The sequence below is a fragment of the Cajanus cajan genome, chromosome 9 (assembly GCF_000230855.2).
Source record: "Cajanus cajan strain Asha chromosome 9, NIPB_CcT2T_4, whole genome shotgun sequence".
Lineage (NCBI taxonomy): Eukaryota > Viridiplantae > Streptophyta > Magnoliopsida > Fabales > Fabaceae > Cajanus > Cajanus cajan.
The window spans coordinates 13,825,200-13,843,865 of record NC_138525.1 but is presented as its reverse complement, the minus strand read 5'-3'; the positions used below and the strand labels follow the sequence as shown (position 1 = coordinate 13,843,865).

Below are 18,666 nucleotides of genomic sequence, written 5' to 3'. Positions count from 1 at the left end.
TTTGGTTCCTCAAATTTAAAATTGTTGTTTTTAGTCCCTGTAATTTCAAAAAAATCTTATTTTAGTCCTTATATTCAAATTTTGTTAAGAAATTTATCAAACATTATTGCATAAAATCTACCTATTGGTGTCCTTATTAGTGAAAATATCACATTAAATCCGTTTGATATTGTATAACATTCTTAATTAGTCACTTTCAAATATGTTATTAGTGACCTAAGGGACTAAAATAAGATTTTTGAAAATTACAGGGACTAAAAATAATAGTTTTAAATTTGAGTGACCAAAAATAAATTTGTCTTAAATTTGAGGGACTAAAAACATATTTAAGCCTTTTAACTTTTGTAGCTCTAATACAATGCTCGAGCCATTGAACATAGATTGTGGTTGACCGAGGAAGTTTCAACATGAACACAGTGTTGGTTATAGAAGTGAATTTTTTTTATAAGCAAGAGTGATTTAAATTAAAAGGGAGTACAAGGGGTACTTCAACCCGTTACAAGGAACACAAAAACATAATTATAAATAAAAATCAAAGTTGAAACTATGAGAAACATAAATTCGGGTTATGATACCAGTTAATGTAACTAAAAGAACATCCAGGGACAGAACTAGTTATCCACTTCCATGAACGTAGTTTAATGCTGTCCAACACTTCCTTGCAATCTGAAACACCTTACTGAAATGTGATCACATTTTGATGAAGCCATAGTGACCAGATAATAAAAACCCAAACCACCAAAAAACATTGAGAACGTTTTTTTATAAATACCAAGATTTGTCCAATATAAATAAAAAGAAGTTAAAGAATTAGGAAGGACCACCGCTACCTCCAACCAATTGGCCACAACTAACCAAGTATTAAAAGCTATAGGGCACATTAGAAAAAAGTGAAGAGGGTCTTCAACAAATAGAGAGCAAAAAGAACATAAATTGTTATCCAACAACACACTACGTACTTGTAACAATGATTTGCACAGAAACGTATTCAAAAACACTTACCAATAAAATACCAAGCATTTAATCAGAGCCTTACTTTTCCAAGACTTTTTATAATTTGTTGAAAATTTGAAGAATATGTAAGTTCTCCACCCAACAAGCGCTAAAGCCAAAAGTATGTACTTTTCACCGAGAATAATTTTGGTTGAGAATAATTTTGGTTTTGTGGGGTAGATGAAGTGGTCTTACTATTTTATTATGCATTTAATTTAATGATATTTTCAAAACTAGGCTAATAATATAAGATCAAACCTGTGATAAATAAAATATTATGAAAAGTTTTAGTAAAATAGTACACAAACATTAATTATACATGTGAATAATTTTGCATAATAAATTGTAATCTTTTAATACAATGGTATATATATATATATATATATATATATATATATATATATATATAATAAACTTATTTAATTTATAATTACTCATTAATAAATATGAGCATATTTTTATAATTTATATTTTATTATAACTTTTTTATTAGTATATTCTTTTAAAGAGTGTTTTTAATATTTTATTGAAATTAGTTACACCAAACATATTTTCAATATTTTCATTTTTGAAAATAAAAATTTAGATGTGAAATTAAACATATTTTCTAAATTTAAAATTTTGAAAATGAAAACTATTCTCTTGAAATGAAAACAGAAAATGACAATATAAAATATTTTCTGAAACCAAACACACCCTAACTTTTTATCAAAGAATTCCTATTATTTGTGGCAAATTCTTCTTAACTCATTAATCCCCCAAGAAAATTCTTCCATTTCTTATTCTAATTTCTTGAGAAATCATCTGTATAATATTTTTTGAGATGTTGAATTTTGTTCCATTACAAGGTAGGTTTTCATAACTCCCCTTACCCCATAAGAAGTGAATCCTCAGCAAAAAGGTCAACATGACTTGCGATGAATCACAGTTAGGGTGGTGCTTGCAAAGGTTTCTTTAATGACTCTGTTGCGATGATACATGTTCCAAAAGAAAGTAGAGAATAAAGAATAGGGTCTGGTCTACGAGACCTTATAAACACTTTTATGAAAAGTTGGGCTGCAAAACTTCACTAGCTAAAGTCTATTCGAAAAAGGCCCACAACCACAACCTTACAAACTTTCTTTAGTTTTTTTACAAAACCTTCTAATTATGAAAATCTTTTTCTAAAATGTCGAACACCCACAAACATAAATACAGGGAGGAATCTTCTTACATGAAGAATAATTTTTCATACAGTTAATTCATTCAATAAGATAGGATCTCTATTAAAATTTAATGATTCAATTATTAAATTTAAAATTTTTAATAAATAAATTGAGTTTAAAAATTTTACAAATTTTGAAACCTATTTAATAATTCATTAAATCATAATTAGATGATCCAAATTTAATGTAAATTATTAATTAATAAATAAAATTAAGTAGATTCTTCTATATATATAGCATAGAATTATCTAGGTGTTACAAAAAAATAGTTTAGAATTGTTAGGCGTACTCGAAAATCATGTGACTCGAAAAAGATTGATAGCGCTGCCCGAGAAGTAAAATCAACACATGCTGAGTACTTGTGACTAATCTCACGTGGGACGTGGGAGCACTCGAAATAGAATCGAACAAGCAAGTGTTGCTCGAGAATAGTTGAAAAATTGAGACTCTCTCAGAACATGGAGGTTAAGCCAAAACGGTTACCAAAAAATCAATCGAAGAAACAAGAAACGTGGGAAGAGCGGTTAAAGGAAGTTATAATTCAAGACCACGTAGCAAATATAGTGGATAGCGGTTATGAGTTAGAGGCGTACATGCACAGAATTAACCGCTCTTGATTGCTCTATAAATACAAGGATTACGGACCTTTACAGAGGTCGGAAAAACTCATACTTGAATTAGCTTCTGAAGCATTCTCTGCCTACACACACATATGGCTCTCGTGCACAAGATCGTTTTTGGGTATGACTGACTCTCGACCACTTTTATTTTCTCTTTTTAGGAGTAGAAGTAGAATAGTCTTCTTGTTCTTCGTTTAATCACGTAGTGTATTCATATACTTTGATCAATATGTTTTCATGTGTAATGTAATTTGACCATTGTACGAAATGAACTATGATTTGCATTGCTAATATACGTGTTGTTCATTCGGTGCATTTAAGTATTTACATACATGAACACTATTGCTTGATAATACTTAAAGAATATTTAGAGACAAGCAATTCTTGAAAGTTTCCACTCTGTCTCTGTTCTTTGCACTGTGTTCCAAATACATAAGAACGTTAACATATCTAAATTGAAACATTGATTGTGCTAGTCCAAGTAAAAAGAATCCTTAAAACAAATTCCACTGTAAACAAGAATATAATAACACATAATATAAGCACACATTGAAAAGAAAATTAGTAGAAAAAAAGTTGTGCATATTAACAGTTCATTTTTGGAGATTTCAATAGACTGGTAGAAAATATTATAATTCTGATAAATATTTTAATCATCATAAATCGTAATATTTTGTAGCGGTTTTAAGCCATTATAATATTTTAAAGATTTTTAATTATTATTGTGACACTTAGACAAATTTGGTGGCCAACTATCCAATTTCGTGACATGTGTCGCTCTTCATCACTTAAAATATTTCTTTAATTAAAAAAAAGTACAATATATAAAGAAATAAATCTTTAATTCAAAAATTAAACTTAGGACAATGCTCTTCTCTCTTCGTTCCCACCCCATGCATTCTTCACTGCTGAAACCCACTGCATCTAATCGCGAAAACTTTTTGAGCTTCCCTTCTCATCGCTCTTCTCCAAGAGATTTTGTCTGCATGTAAGGCGAGTTTACGATTTGCATCCATTTTGCTCTATTTCATTCTCCATTTTCGTGGTTGGTGAGAATGCATTAAGTTGATGATGTTCTCAATTTGATGGTGTTGATAGAAATCTTGCTTAGTAGGGTAAAAGAAGATGAAGTTATGCTTTGGTTTCTAACATTTTCTTTTGTGCATTGCATCAACTCCTTTTTTTTTTTTTTTTTTTTTTAACGGCAAATGTTAATGGTTAGTTTGTTAGTTGTTATTGGGGAGATTCGAACCCACACCCTCTTAGTCACTCAACCCTATATCTCTCTCCCCAAATCACTTGAACCACCCTTTAACTTGTAACAAAATTTTAAATCGTATTTTCTTCCTCCACTTCTCATCTTTGCATAAATCCATGCTCATTTATGTTGTCCGAGCCAAATCCTAATAGGTTGGTGCGAATTAATACTCAAAATTGGAGTTTTACAAAGATTTAAAAATGTGTAAGAGAAGCATTTGCAATGCATTACTTAGGACCAACCACAATCGATTAAGGTTTTCTACGTAAGCCTTTCCGAGTCGTGAATTATTTATTTATTTTTTATTTACTTCCTTGCACAATTTGAAAGTCAATATCTGGGAAATCTGTTTCACTTATAGCATGCAAATATAATTGAAAATTTGTGACTCCCAAAGCCAAAAGAATTTGATAACACAACCTTGATATGTAGTCTCTTTTTCTTTGGGCCAACAAGCACATTAGCATCCTTTTTGTTTCACTTGTACCATAGCTACAACTTCCACATCGCCAGCTGCACCTTGTAAATGGCCAATCATAGATTTCGTAGAATTCACTCTTAGATGTCAAAAAGGTGATTTGACAACTGTAATAGAGTTTGAGGAGAAAATGCTTCTTTTGGTGATGTAAAAGCATAAAGGTCTACTCAGATTGTTGGTTTTAAGTGTTGATGTATTTTAGATTATATCCATATTTGTATGTCTAGCAAATGTCTTGTCTTGAATTGGTGTTGACAATTCATTTCACATTCAGAAGATATATTTCTATAAATACATCTTGGACAATTGATGAACTTGTATCAATTGTTAGGATGAATATACTTTATTGATGTGATATGCTGATTCTGAATGATTAATGCAATATGTGTTATGCTGATTCTGAATGATCAACACAATAAAATTGACACTATTCAAAGATTTGAGAAGGGAGACTGATATAATGTGTTATACAAAATTTGTTTACGAGAAAAGAAAAAGAAAATATGCATCTAGAAAATACCAGAATGTAATGAATTTTGATGAAAGAAATAGAGCAATTTCAACAAGATGAATGTGTGCTCTAGGGAATTAATAAAAGAATTATTCTTACAACTGGGATATTTGTTCAATTATTTTTTTTTTTTATCAATTTATTAGTTTTGCACTAATTTAATCTTCTATATACTTTACTCTGCAAATCAGGATGAATTTTAGTTTAGCTGAAGTTGTAGTAAAATTTGTCGAAACTATTAATTGAATAATTTTTTTATCCTGTTTTCGTTCAAGGTTCTTATTAGGCCGCATCCTACAATTTGGCGTTTGGTTCATAGAATGACTGTTGTTTATGTTGTTGCTCTTACATTTTTGGTTTTTCAGGTTGGTTTTCATGTCTCAATTTGATTACTGTACGGGTAGGGGCGTTTAGCCACCCTCTTATCGGTTGCCGAAGGGCTGAATCAGGTGGCCGATTGCCAATCGGTCACCTGGTTCGGCTTATCTCTATTAGTTATCTTTAATAAACCATTAAAGGTTAATTAGCTGATTAAGAAGTATTACCTAATACGGTAAGTTTTTACAGGGCCCATTAGGTCCAGAGCCCACGATTGTCAGTATAAATAGCTCAGGTCAAAAGGTAACGTCATTGTTCATTAATTACCCTAGATATTCGTGTTTGTCCTGACTTGAGCGTTGGAGTGCCTTTTGCAGGTACCAACCCTTTCACTAGCGTATCGGATCGGAGTTCTCGTTCGGCCTTTGGACTACTAGAAGACTTAGTGTGCCCATCAGACAGGTACACTTGGCGCCCACCGTGGGGCAGAACGGAGAGTTAGAAGATTAATCGGATTACGTTATGGCGATTACTAGGAGAACAAACACGCAAGACCACCAGCACGAGAATGAAGAACATGTGGAGGTTGTTGACAAAACGAATCTTTCTGACGCTGTTCGGCTGTTGAGACAGGAAATGGAGATCATGAAACAACAACGAGAAAAGGATGCAAGGGAACTTGCGGCCTTGAAAGCTGAAAACGAGGCCTTAAAAAAGGATAACATGTCATGGAGACCCTCTCAAGCGACAAACACTCAAACTCAAGGATCTTATCAGTCCCAGGCAATTCACACCTCGGTTCCCCATGCTTCGGCACCAGCACCTGAAAAATTCCATTCGGCCCTCCCCACAGTCGGTCGTCCTGCAGATGCGGCAACTATCGGATCGCACCGACATCCTTTCACCCCCTCTATTATGCAACTCCCCCTAATGGACAATTGGAAATCTCTGCCTATTGACAAATATGATGGTACAACAGACCCTGACGAACATTTGGATGTTTTCTTGACGCAGGTAACTTTGAGCACCACGGATGATTCAGCGTTGTGTCGGATTTTTCCAACATCCCTCAAGGGCAGGGTCTTAAGTTGGTTCACTCGGCTCCCTCCCAATTCCATCGACTCATTCAACACTTTATCGTCTCAATTTACTATTCAGTTCGCTACGAGTCGCCCTCACAGCTTGACGTCTTTGTCGCTGGTTAGCCTTCGGCAAGACAAGAAGGAGTCGCTTCGAGCTTTCATGGATCGGTTCAATAAGGCAACCTTGGAGATCCGTGACCTTAACCCCGCTGTAGCATTGCATCACCTTACAACAGCCTTAAAATCGGGGCCATTTGTTAATAGCATTTGTAAAAAGCCTCCTTTGGACATGAATGATTTAAGGAGAAGGGCTGATAAGTATATGCAGATGGAGGAGTTGGCGGAGTATCGTAATCAGGCCCGAGCTGAGTCGTTGAGCAAGGTAGAAAAGCAAGCGGAACAGTCATACAGGGGGAGAGGAAAGGAGATATCCCTTCGGGATCGGCCTAGTCGAGGTCCAAAGTATAATCAATATACTCCCCTCAACGCTAGCCGTTCGGCGGTACTTGAACAAGCTTTAACCTTAGAAGTATTGACAATTCCAAAGCGAGCAGCCACACCACCACGTGCGGATACTAGTAAATCTTGTCGGTATCATCGTAATCATGGACATTCTACTGACGAATGTGCAGCCCTTAAAGACAGAATTGAAGATCTGATTAAGCAAGGCAAGTTGCATAATTTTGTGGATCGGACGGGATCGTCGCATACTCGATCATATCAACCCAGGAATCAAGATCGATGCAGACAAGACCGTTCCAATAGAGCCCCTCGTGACAGAAGCAGGTCACGAGAAAGAAGCAGGTCGCGTGAACGAAAGGATTCCATGGCACCATCCCATAGGAGGGTGATCAATACTATTGCAGGAGGGTTTGCTGGTGGAGGCTCAACTTCATCGGCTCAAAAGAAGCATCTTAGAGCAATTCGATCGGTTAACGTTGTTCATAGACAGTCTTCACGGAGGTTACCAGTTATAACCTTCACTGATGCTGATTTCAAGGGTATTGATCCAGAGCAAGACGACCCGATGGTTATTAGCGTGGAAATTCACAATTGCATTGTCAAGAAAACATTGGTTGATCAGGGTAGCTCGATAGACATATTATACTGGAATACTTTTAAGCAGTTGGGTATTTCGGAAAAAGAATTGCTCCCTTATGATGACCCGTTGGTCGGTTTTGCAGGAGAAAGGGTCAGCACCCGAGGTTATATTAAACTCTTTACACGTTTTTGTTTCGACGAACAACAGAGTAGAGAGGTTCAAGTGAAGTATATCGTGGTGGAAGCTAGCACTTCGTATAATATCCTCCTTGGCAGGCCGTCTTTGAATGCATTAGGGGCTATTGTTTCAACACCACATTTAGCGATGAAGTTTCCATCTGATCAAGGGAAAATAATTACAATTCATGCCGATCAAAAAGCCGCCAGGGAGTGTTATTATGCTAGCCTACGGATCGCGCCGTTGGAGGAGAAAAAGTCAAAATCAAAAAGGATTCATGTTGTTAACACCTCGGTACTCAGGGAGGAACCTGCTTGGGATCTTGATCCAAGAATGAACAATGAGGAAAGGGTGGAGCCAGTAGAATCTAAAGTACAATTTCAGATCGGTGTACATCCTTCTCAGGTTACATACATCGGTGCGGACATGACCGAGGAGAGTCGTTCTGCCCTGTGCAAGGTTATATTGAAAAATAAAGACCTGTTTGCATGGGTCCCTTCGGACATGCCTGGCGTAGATCCTGAGGTCATGTGTCATAAATTGTCAGTTTGTGCTGAAGCAAGACCAATTGCACAACGAAAACGAAAAATGGGAACGGAAAGGAAGCTCGCAGTGGAAACAGAGGTCGCGAAATTGCTCGATGCTGGTTTCATTCGGGAGGTTCATTATACTACATGGTTGGCGAATGTGGTGATGGTGAAAAAATCAAATGGGAAATGGAGAATGTGCACTAATTATACTAGCCTCAACAAGGCATGTCCTAAGGATGCCTACCCGCTCCCGAATATAGATCGGTTAGTTGATGGAGCGTCGGGTCATGGAGTTCTATCTTTCCTTGATGCTTACTTGGGGTATAACCAAATCCCTATGCATCCCCGTGATGAAGAAAAGACCGCATTCATAACCGATTCGGCCAATTACTACTATCAGGTAATGCCGTTTGGGTTGAAAAACGCAAGGGCAACGTACCAAAGATTGATGAACAAGGTTTTTCAACACCAAATAGGCAAGAACATGGAGGTGTACGTGGATGATATGGTCGTAAAATCCAGAAACATCGATCAGCATGTAACGGATCTTTCGGAAGTGTTCCAACAGTTGCGCAATTATGATATGAGGCTCAATCCGGAGAAGTGCGTGTTTGGGGTGTCCGGGGGCAAATTCCTCGGCTTCATGCTCTCGGCGAGGGGTATTGAAGCTAATCCTGACAAATGTATGGCAATCGTCAACATGGTAAGCCCTCGGAATCTTAAGCAAGTTCAACAGCTAGCAGGTCGGCTTACAGCGTTGTCACGATTCCTTCCGTGTTTAGCTGAAATAACGAAACCAATGGTGGGATTGTTGAGAAAAGTGAAAAAATTTGAATGGTCTGTTGAATGTGAAGAGGCTTTTCGGACTTTAAAGGAGCGTCTCGGGTCGCCGCCTATACTCTCTAAGCCTGATCCAGAGTTACCAATTGTGGTCTATTTGTGTGTATCAAACGATACAATAAGTACAGTTCTAGTTCAAGAAAAGGAAGTACAACAACCCATTTACTTCATCAGTCGCATGCTACAAGAGGCTGAGACAAGGTACCAGCTCTTGGAAAAAGTGGCACTGGGACTAGTACACACCGCTCGGCGCCTCCGGCAGTATTTCCAGAGTCACCATATCGTCGTTCGAACTGATTGCCCGATAGCTAAGGTATTGCGTAAACCTGAGTTGGAAGGAAGGATGATGGCTTGGTCTATCGAGTTATCGGAGTTCGACATCGGTTTTCAGCCTAGAGGGCCCATCAGGTCCCAGTACTTGGTGGATTTTATCAATGAGTTGCAGCCGAGGGGTTGTTTCATAAATGATTTGTGGACGATACACGTAGATGGCTCCTCAAACAATCAGGGTAGTGGAGCTGGTATAATTTTGGAAGGACCAACAGGATTGATTCTAGAGCAATCGTTACGGTTTGCGTTCAAAGCTTCAAATAATCAGCCGAGTATGAAGCGTTGTTGGCAGGTTTAAGGCTTGCACGAGAGATCGGAGTTAGCCGATTGGAATGCTGGACCGATTCAAAAGTTGTAGCCGAGCAGGTGAATGATAATTTTCAAGTGAAAGATGCGAACTTGTTAAAATATTATCATTTGTTTCAAAAAATACGTGATATGTTTGAAGAAGTTCAGGTAAAACACACCCCAAGAGAACACAATGAGAGGGCGGATCAGTTGGCTCGGTTGGCAAGCAGTACCAGAAAACCTGGACAGTTGAGAACCACGCTTCACTTGGATCTTGAAGCACCGAGTGTGGTAGCTGCCGAGTGTTTGGCAGTGCAGGAGTCTGCTCGAACATGGATCACTGAGATAGTGGAGCATCTTGAACATGGTAAATTACCGTCGGATCCAACTGCTGCTAAAAAGCTCCGAACGCAGGCTGCTAGATATATTGTGGTTGGAGGAGAGCTATATAGAAGAGGATTCTCGGTTCCGTTGTTAAAATGCGTTGATAAAGAGCAAGCCAGTTATATAGTGAGAGAGATTCATGAAGGGATATGCGGTTTTCACTCGGGAGGACGAACTTTAGCCACTAAGGTGCTTCGGGCAGGATACTATTGGCCTACTCTCAGGGAAGATTGTGTAACGTTCGTAAAACATTGTATATCATGCCAACGGCATGGTAACCTTATTCATGCTTCAGCTGAAGAACTTCATGGTATTAGTTCACCCTGGCCGTTCGCAATGTGGGGTATGGATATTCTTGGACCCTTCCCAATTGCCAAGGGTCAGTGCAAATTTTTGCTAGTTGCTGTAGACTATTTCACGAAATGGGTCGAGACCGAGCCACTTGCTAGTATCACAGCTGCTAATGTTCAAAAGTTTTTTGTGGAAAAATATCATTACTCGCTTCGGCATTCCATATGCACTTGTAACTGATAATGGTTTGCAATTCACCGATCAAAAACTTAATCGGTTCATTCAGGATCTCGGCATCAAGCACAGGTTTACATCGGTAGAACACTCGCAAACCAATGGGCAGGCCGAAGCAGCAAATAAAGTAATACTTGGTGAATTAAAGAAAAGATTGGGAGATGCTAAGGGAGCTTGGGCAGAGGAGTTATTAGAGGTTTTATGGGCTTATCGGTGCACGCCTCAGTCCACGACCAAAGAAACACCTTTTCGGCTAACATATGGCACTGATGCCATGATACCTGTTGAGGTAGGAGAACCATCTTTTCGGCGACAATATTTTGATGAAAATACCAATGATTTATCTCTCCGAGCTGAGGTTGACATGGTCGATGAAGTGCGTATCAGAACAGAGATTGTAGCTGAAGCTTGCAAGCAAAGGATGGCTCGTAGGTTTAATTCCAACCTTATTAAAAGGAGTTTCCAGGAGGGCGACTTGGTGTGGAGAGTGCAAGGATCGGCAAGGCGTAATTCGAAAGAAGGCAAGTTGGCGGCTAATTGGGATGGTCCATTTCGGGTATGACATAATTTGGAAAACGGCGCATACAAGTTGGAAGAACTCTCAGGTAAGGTCATTCCCAGAACGTGGAACGCTTCTCATTTGAAGACATATTATAGCTAGTATATATTGTAAAAGGACCTTGTGTAAACAGATGGTGTACTCTTTTCCTTGATCGGTCTTTTCTCCCCTTACAAAAAAGTGAAAAGGGGCTTTGGCCGACAAGGTTTTTAACGAGGCACCCATTAATGAAATTACTTCAGTTCTTCCATTCTATTATGATTGTTTGACAATTCTTAACAGCTGCTTAAAATTCTCGCAACAGGCTTCCCTCCCGAGTTGTTCAACTCGGCTAAGGATGTGCCTCAAATCTCGCAACAGGCTTCCCTCCCGAGTTGTTCAACTCGGCTAAGGACGTGCCTCAAATCTCGCAACAGGCTTCCCTCCTGAGTTGTTCAACTCGGCTAAGGACGTGCCTCAAATCCCGCAACAGGCTTCCCTCCCGAGTTGTTCAACTCAACTAAGGACGTGCCTCAAATCTCGCAACAGGCTTCCCTCCCGAGTTGATCAACTCGGCTAAGGACGTGCCTCAAATCTCGCAACAGGCTTCCCTCCCGAGATGTTAAAACTCGGCTAAGGACGTGCCTTGAAAATCCTACCAAGAATACAAATCCGAAGTAAACCTGTTCGAATTTGTCAAGAAAAGGCCAAAATTCGAAGCAAACCTGTGTCAAGAAAAAGAACACAAATCCGAAACAAGTTTGTTCGGTTTTGTCAAAAAAAAAGAGCACAAATCCTAAGTAAATGTAACGACCCACCTTAGGTCATCACATCAATAACCAACCAAAATAAAAGAGCATTTATAATAAAAAAAATAGAGCAAAAGCCAGCTACGCTAGAGTGTAAAAATTGTTTTCATAATAGCAAACATAAGTATATTAGTCATTCTCAGTAAAATCATACAGTCATCCAAAATATATTAACATTAACCATTAACAGAAACACCCTAGGTGCTGGTCAAGCTCTAAGCCTAGCCACTTCTCAAAGCAGCTACCCAGAAGACTCCTTGCTATCCTATGGCTTCACACCTGATCTGCTCCCCCACATAGTGAGATCATCACAGTTCCACCACATGGAAACATAAGGGTTAGCACGTATAAAACCAACCATAGTATAAATATCATTTAACAATTATTTGTTCAAACCAACATGTATTTCCAAGATAGATATAAACCAATAGCATACATATTAATTAAAGAAATCCATAACCCTAGTATACAATCCATACCATATCTACACATAACCTCATACTACCATCCTTCTTCTTTACTAATAACACGGGTGCTCCCCACGGAGAGACACTAGGTCTGATCATCTGCTTCTCCAAAAGTTCTTCAATCTGCTTTTTCAATTCTGACAACTCTGCTGGTGCCATTCTATAAGGAGAAATGGATACTGGTCCTGCCCCTGGTATAAGATCAATACTAAACTCCAACTCTCGCTTTGGTGGTAATCCAGGAATATCATCTGGAAAAACTTCTGGAAACTCTCTAATAACCTCAATACTATTCAACAATTTTTCATTCTCTACACTAATAAAGGATAGGATCATAAACCCTAGAGCTCCATCCTTCAACAACCCATCCACCTGTCTATTAGAAATAAACCTTTCCTGTTTAACAGCAGGAAAGATTAATCTCTTCTCTGAACAATCTATCAAAATCTTATTGATAGAAAGCCAGTCCATCCCTAAAATCACATCCAAATCCGATAAAGGTAAACAAAACAAGTTCACCTTATAACAACGCCCTTCTACTTCTATTGTACATCCTAAACAAACCTCAGAAGTCAAAACAGACCCTGAAGCTGGGGTAGAAACAACTAGATCCACACTCAAGGAATTCACAACTAATTTTGATCTCCTCACACATTCGTAAGAAATAAAAGAATGTGATGCACCAGAATCAAATAGAATAGAAATATCATTACCATCAATTTTGCCCTTCCCCTTTACTAGCTCAGATGATGTTTCAGCTTCAACACTTGTTAAGGCAAAAACACGTCCTGCTGCAGTAGGTCGATCCACCTTTTGGTTCTCTCTAGCTGGAGCATTTCTGATATTGCAATCTTTAGCCATGTGACCCACCTTGCCACATTTAAAACACGCATAATTCTTTGTAGGACAGTCCCTCATCATATGTGGGCCTCCACACGTATAGCATCTAACAGCTCCTGTAGTAGTAGTCCCCATGGGTTTCTTATTAGCATTCCCAATCTGAAATTGGGATGGTCTCTTTTGAGATTGTTTCCCCCTTCCAGATGATCCTTCTGGTCCTTTCACCATTTTATTCCCTCCCTCAAATCTTTCAACCGTTTTTGCCTTTTCAACCAGCATTGGGAATTCCACAATTCCCATAGGAACAATGGTTTTCTTCAGCTCAAATCTTAGACCTTCACTGAACTTCCTGCATCTCCATGCTTCAGTGATAGCTTGAGAATAGTATCTAGCCAAGTGTTCAAACTTGACCACGTACTCCTGTACTGACATGTTCCCTTGTTGCAGTCTCAAAAACTCGGCTTCCTTAGCATATCTGGCGCTATCTGGAAAATATTTCTCCAGAAATACCTTTTTAAAATTCTCCCAATTCACCGCCTCCCCTCTGGCCTTCATCATAACCTGAGCACCTTTCCACCAGCAGCTAGCCTCACCCACCAACATATAAGTAGCATAAACAAGCTTCCTCTCCTCGGGGCATTGCATCACCATGAAAATTTTCTCTATTTCTTCAATCCATTGGTCAGCAACTTCTGGTCCATCAACACCTGTGAATTGAGGAGGATTCCCTTTTCTAAACTCTGACAAGCCCCTATACTCATCAGGTACGTTAGTCCTAGCTGTCTCAGCTGCAGCCCGATTGGCCTCCATCTGAGCCAACAAAGTATTCTATTGTCCAATAGCAGCAGCAATTAACTCCATAGCTTGAGCAATTTGCCGCTCATCCATGCTTGAAGAAGAATTAGAATGATTTCCCCTACCAACCATCCTAAAAAAAATCAAGGAATTTTATGAGTTTACACTAAAACTCATAAGAAATTCCTAATCAAGATCAAGAAACTCATGAAGTTCCTTGCATTTCCACACAACGGAAATGCAACAAGACCATTTCCCACAAACCCTAAAGAGACTTGACCAGGCTCTGATACCAAAATTGTAACGACCCACCTTAGGTCATCACATCAATAACCAACCAAAATAAAAGAGCATTTATAATAAAAAAAATAGAGCAAAAGCCAGCTACGCTAGAGTGTAAAAATTGTTTTCATAATAGCAAACATAAGTATATTAGTCATTCTCAGTAAAATCATACAGTCATCCAAAATATATTAACATTAACCATTAACAGAAACACCCTAGGTGCTGGTCAAGCTCTAAGCCTAGCCACTTCTCAAAGCAGCTACCCAGAAGACTCCTTGCTATCCTATGGCTTCACACCTGATCTGCTCCCCCACATAGTGAGATCATCACAGTTCCACCACATGGAAACATAAGGGTTAGCACGTATAAAACCAACCATAGTATAAATATCATTTAACAATTATTTGTTCAAACCAACATGTATTTCCAAGATAGATATAAACCAATAGCATACATATTAATTAAAGAAATCCATAACCCTAGTATACAATCCATACCATATGTATACATAATCCACATCCAAAGCAAAGTCACACCACCGTATAATCCATGATGTAACCAACACATCCAAACCAAATGTTGGCCTCAACACCTATCCAAACCAAGTGTTGATACGGTGAAACATGTCAGCAACCCATGTCTCACGCCTAACCTCTCATGGAAAGTATACAGTTGGATTACGTCGTCACGTAACCCTGGTGGGGTCACCTCATCCATCGGTATGACTCGACCCAGACCCATACCGGTAGCAAATAGATACTTAGAGGAGTACTTCAGAATCCACCTAACATCTGAAGTGGTTTACTATATAATCCTTGGAAAAATTCCAAATTGGAAATCCTCACAATGGGATTCCGAAATTCCATATTTTCTCCAAAGATTATATCCCTGATCTCACCAAGAGATCTCCCATCCATAACCTTACTCCTCTCAGTCCTATTTACTTTTCCAAACCACATACACATAACATACTTCATAATTATATATATAAATATAATCATAACCATGCCAAATTAAATATCCAAAACAACCACCAACTTGAATAAATAACAACCATCAACTTAAATAAATAACAACCTTCATACAAACAAAATAGCATATTAAAAGTTATACTACTCCTATCATGCTCATGTATACTAGATTAAGTCTTATAAGTACTACCCTTACTTAGCATACTAGATTAATTTTATAAATACCACCCTTACTTAGTATACTAGATTAATTTTATAAATACCACCCTTACTTAGTATACTAGATTAATTTTATAAATACCACCCTTACTTGGATAAACCTGAATTGAAACTCGGGCAGAAACTGAGACTATAGCACAGCTGCCTCCCCAAGGCTCCTTCCGTCTAAAACAGGGACCGGAGCTAAAATTAGGACAGAACCTCTTCCTCTGGATTTCTCTTGGTCTTCAAAGAGAAGAAGAGGGAAAGAAGAGAGTATAAGAGAAGAGAGAATGAGAATTGAGGGATGAGAAGTATTTCTTGGGATGGTTTGCAATGGAGAAGTGAAGGCCTATTTATAGCCTCCAAAACACATTAAAAAAATGTAAAATAATGGAGAAAAAGATAGACAAAACTAAGTGGAATGAATTAGTGGAATGAATTATAGAAGTTGGTGGGATGAATTAATGGAGTTGGTGTGAATTAATGGAGTTGGTGCCATGTTCTTTTCCGCACCGACTTTGGCTACTGATTTGGACCTTATAGACAGCCGAATCTGAGAATATTTCCTTCATGAAAGTTGTAGGATTTTCTCTTATCTTTCCATAGCCACCAAGTTTGTATCATTTGAACAACCACCGACCAAGTTATACCCCAAAAACCGAGGCTTGCCAATCAGCCCAACGAGAAACAATTGTATCAATAAAAGTCCAATTTTGACCTCCTAAACGACCGATTTTGCAAATGGCTATTTCTGCAAAAGTTGTGCGTTTTTCTCTTAGATTTCCATTGACACCAATTTTGCATCATTTGGACCATCACAGCCCAAGTTATGCCTCGGACACTGAGACTAGTCAGTCAGCCCAGCGAGAAATGATTCTTAAAAAAAAAATTCACAACTATCTAATTAGATCTAACAACACACATATCTTTCTAAGCATAAATGGAGTGTGAATTATCTATATTTAAAGTAAAATATAACCACCAAATTATGACCAGATACCACATAATAATAATGACAATAATAATAATAATAGTAATAATCATGTTGGAAACTGAGATGTTACAGTAAACCCGTTCGGATTTGTCAAAGAAAAGGCACAAATCCGAAGTAAACCTGTTCGGATTTGTCAAAGAAAAGGCCCAAATCCGAAGCAAACCTGTTCAGATTTGTCAAGAAAAAGAACACAAATCCGAAAAAAGTTTGTTCCGTTTTATCAAAAGAGAACACAAATCCGAAACAAGTTTGTTCGATTTTATCAAAAAAGAGCAAAAAAATCCGAAACAAGTTTGTTCGGTTTTGTCCAAAAAAGAGTACAAATCCGAAGTAAACCCGTTCGGATTTATCAAGAAAAGGCACAAATCCGAAACAAGTCTGTTCGGTTTTGCCTAAGAAAGGAACATGCCCAATGCAAATCACTTCGGTTTTACTAACAAAGTATAAATTTAAGGCAAAGTCGTTCAGTTTTGTTTAAAAAAGAGTACATTTGAGGCAAATTACTTCAGTTTAAGAATTTGGAGTACGAATGGTTATGTTAATTAAAGACAAATACTTGAAAATTAACTGAGTAAAGTGAATTTCTAAAGAGAAATATCATTGCATTCAAAAGAAGAAGGCTCTATTGGCCTCCAGATTACAGAAAAATTAAAAGTTGCAGCAAAGAAAAACTTAAACGCTACTCTTCAGGAGTGTGGGTTGAGTCAGCCTGGATGGCGGTTTCGGGATTTCCCTCGATCTCAGTATCGTGCCCAGGGTTATCTTCGTCCATCGTGTTCTCTTTAAAAGTTTCATCATCATCCTCTTCTCGGGGAGCAACATTTCGGTCGGCATCGTCCGGCTCACCTTCCTCGGGCATATCAGCAAAAGACATGAGAGACCCCTTATAGAAATCTTGAGTCATGTCAAACTCAAAACCTTCTTCAAATTGACCAAAGTGCCTAGCCTGCCGAACGGCCTGTTTGAACCCTGCTTCATGTTGAGAAACTATCTTCTCTTTAGCTTGCTCTTTGAGGGCATTATACGCAGCTTCAGCTTCTTCCACTCGGCGACGTCCTTCATTGGTCATTTTTTGAAGATCCAAGCGCAGAGTATCATTCTCTCGCCGAACGGCATTTAACTCGGCAACTAGATCCTTATTTTTAGCGGTCACCTCTTCATTGACCGAAATCGCCTCGGCTGTAGTCTTTTCGGCCTCCTCGAGACTTTGCTTTAAATTCATGACCTCGCCAAGAGGCTCCATGGCAAGGTGATGAGCTAAAGCGAATGAGCGAGTTTGCACTTCGCAGAATAACCTCCATTTGGCTCTCACATCTAAGCTTGCCAAAAATTCTTGCCCGAATGGAGAAACAATATCAGGCCGAATCACTGACTCTGCCGGAGCATCTTCACTAAGAAAGGCCCGAGACATCAGTTGAGGAGGCACCACAATAATGGTACGATTGGGAGATGACTCAGGCATTGACTTGGATTTCTTTGATTGCTCCGGTTGATCATCAGAGCTCTTCCTTTTCTTGTGCTCTCGGGTGGTTTCCTTCCCTTTTTTGCCCTTCTTTTTGCGTTCCGGAGGAGGGGGCAGACGGTTATCAGTGTTGGGACGGGGGGAAGATGCAACAACTGAAGTGCCGATTTCCCCGATTGCCGAGCCTCCTTCACTCTTGTAGCAAGAAGATGTCGAATATTCAGGTCATCAACACCACTCTTAACCATGATTCCTGCAAGAAAGATTAAGTAAACATCAATAGGAATTAAGATGGTAAAGGTGAGAGGATAGACAGCATACCGATCAGGTCGACCCACCAACGAGGAGACACTATCAAATTGATAAGAGATCTAGTTGGCAAACGCCGAGGAAGGCGCATTAATAATTTTAAATCTGTCCGTTCTTCGGCCGTCAACATCTTTTTCGGTACTACGTCGTAGGGCCGAGGGGTACGGGTCCAGTATAAAGGGAATAGGCTCTTCCCATCATCATCAAAGAAGAAGCGTCGCCCGTTCGGCCGTATGGTCACTTCGGAAGAATCCGGCCTTGAAATTCTTATACGATGAAGTAAAACTATCCAACAATAGCCGATCACTTACTCGGCTTAGGGAGTGCCATTTCGCCAAAATAGTCGGTCGGGACGAATAGAAGTATAGAAAAAGAAGTGGAGAAGGCTTAATATGGAGACATTTACACAAGTGT

General features: G+C 38.7%; 2 protein-coding genes across 3 annotated transcripts; one reads left to right on the top strand and one right to left on the bottom strand.

Moving 5' to 3' along the window:
* The first annotated feature begins 5,905 nt into the window (after positions 1-5,905).
* LOC145951953 (uncharacterized) lies at positions 5,906-9,682 on the top strand. The gene has a single exon (XM_083064156.1). The coding sequence runs from the start codon at positions 5,906-5,908 to the stop codon at positions 9,680-9,682; it is 3,777 nt and encodes a 1,258-aa protein (XP_082920282.1).
* A 2,229-nt stretch (positions 9,683-11,911) lies between these two features.
* Positions 11,912-16,646, bottom strand: LOC145951832 (uncharacterized). 2 transcript variants are annotated; one of them, XM_083063934.1, is made up of 3 exons: positions 15,597-16,622; positions 13,109-14,617; positions 11,912-12,212 (listed from the first exon to the last, which is right to left on the bottom strand). In XM_083063934.1, exons 2-3 carry the CDS (start codon positions 14,043-14,045, stop codon positions 12,202-12,204), a joined length of 948 nt encoding a protein of 315 aa, XP_082920060.1. In that variant the 5' UTR covers positions 14,046-14,617; positions 15,597-16,622; the 3' UTR covers positions 11,912-12,201. The 2 variants fall into 2 exon arrangements, with proteins under 2 accessions (XP_082920060.1, XP_082920059.1); XM_083063933.1 differs by lacking the exon at positions 11,912-12,212 and having other exon boundaries at positions 12,328-14,617; positions 15,597-16,646.
* Between the last annotated feature and the right edge of the window lie 2,020 nt (positions 16,647-18,666).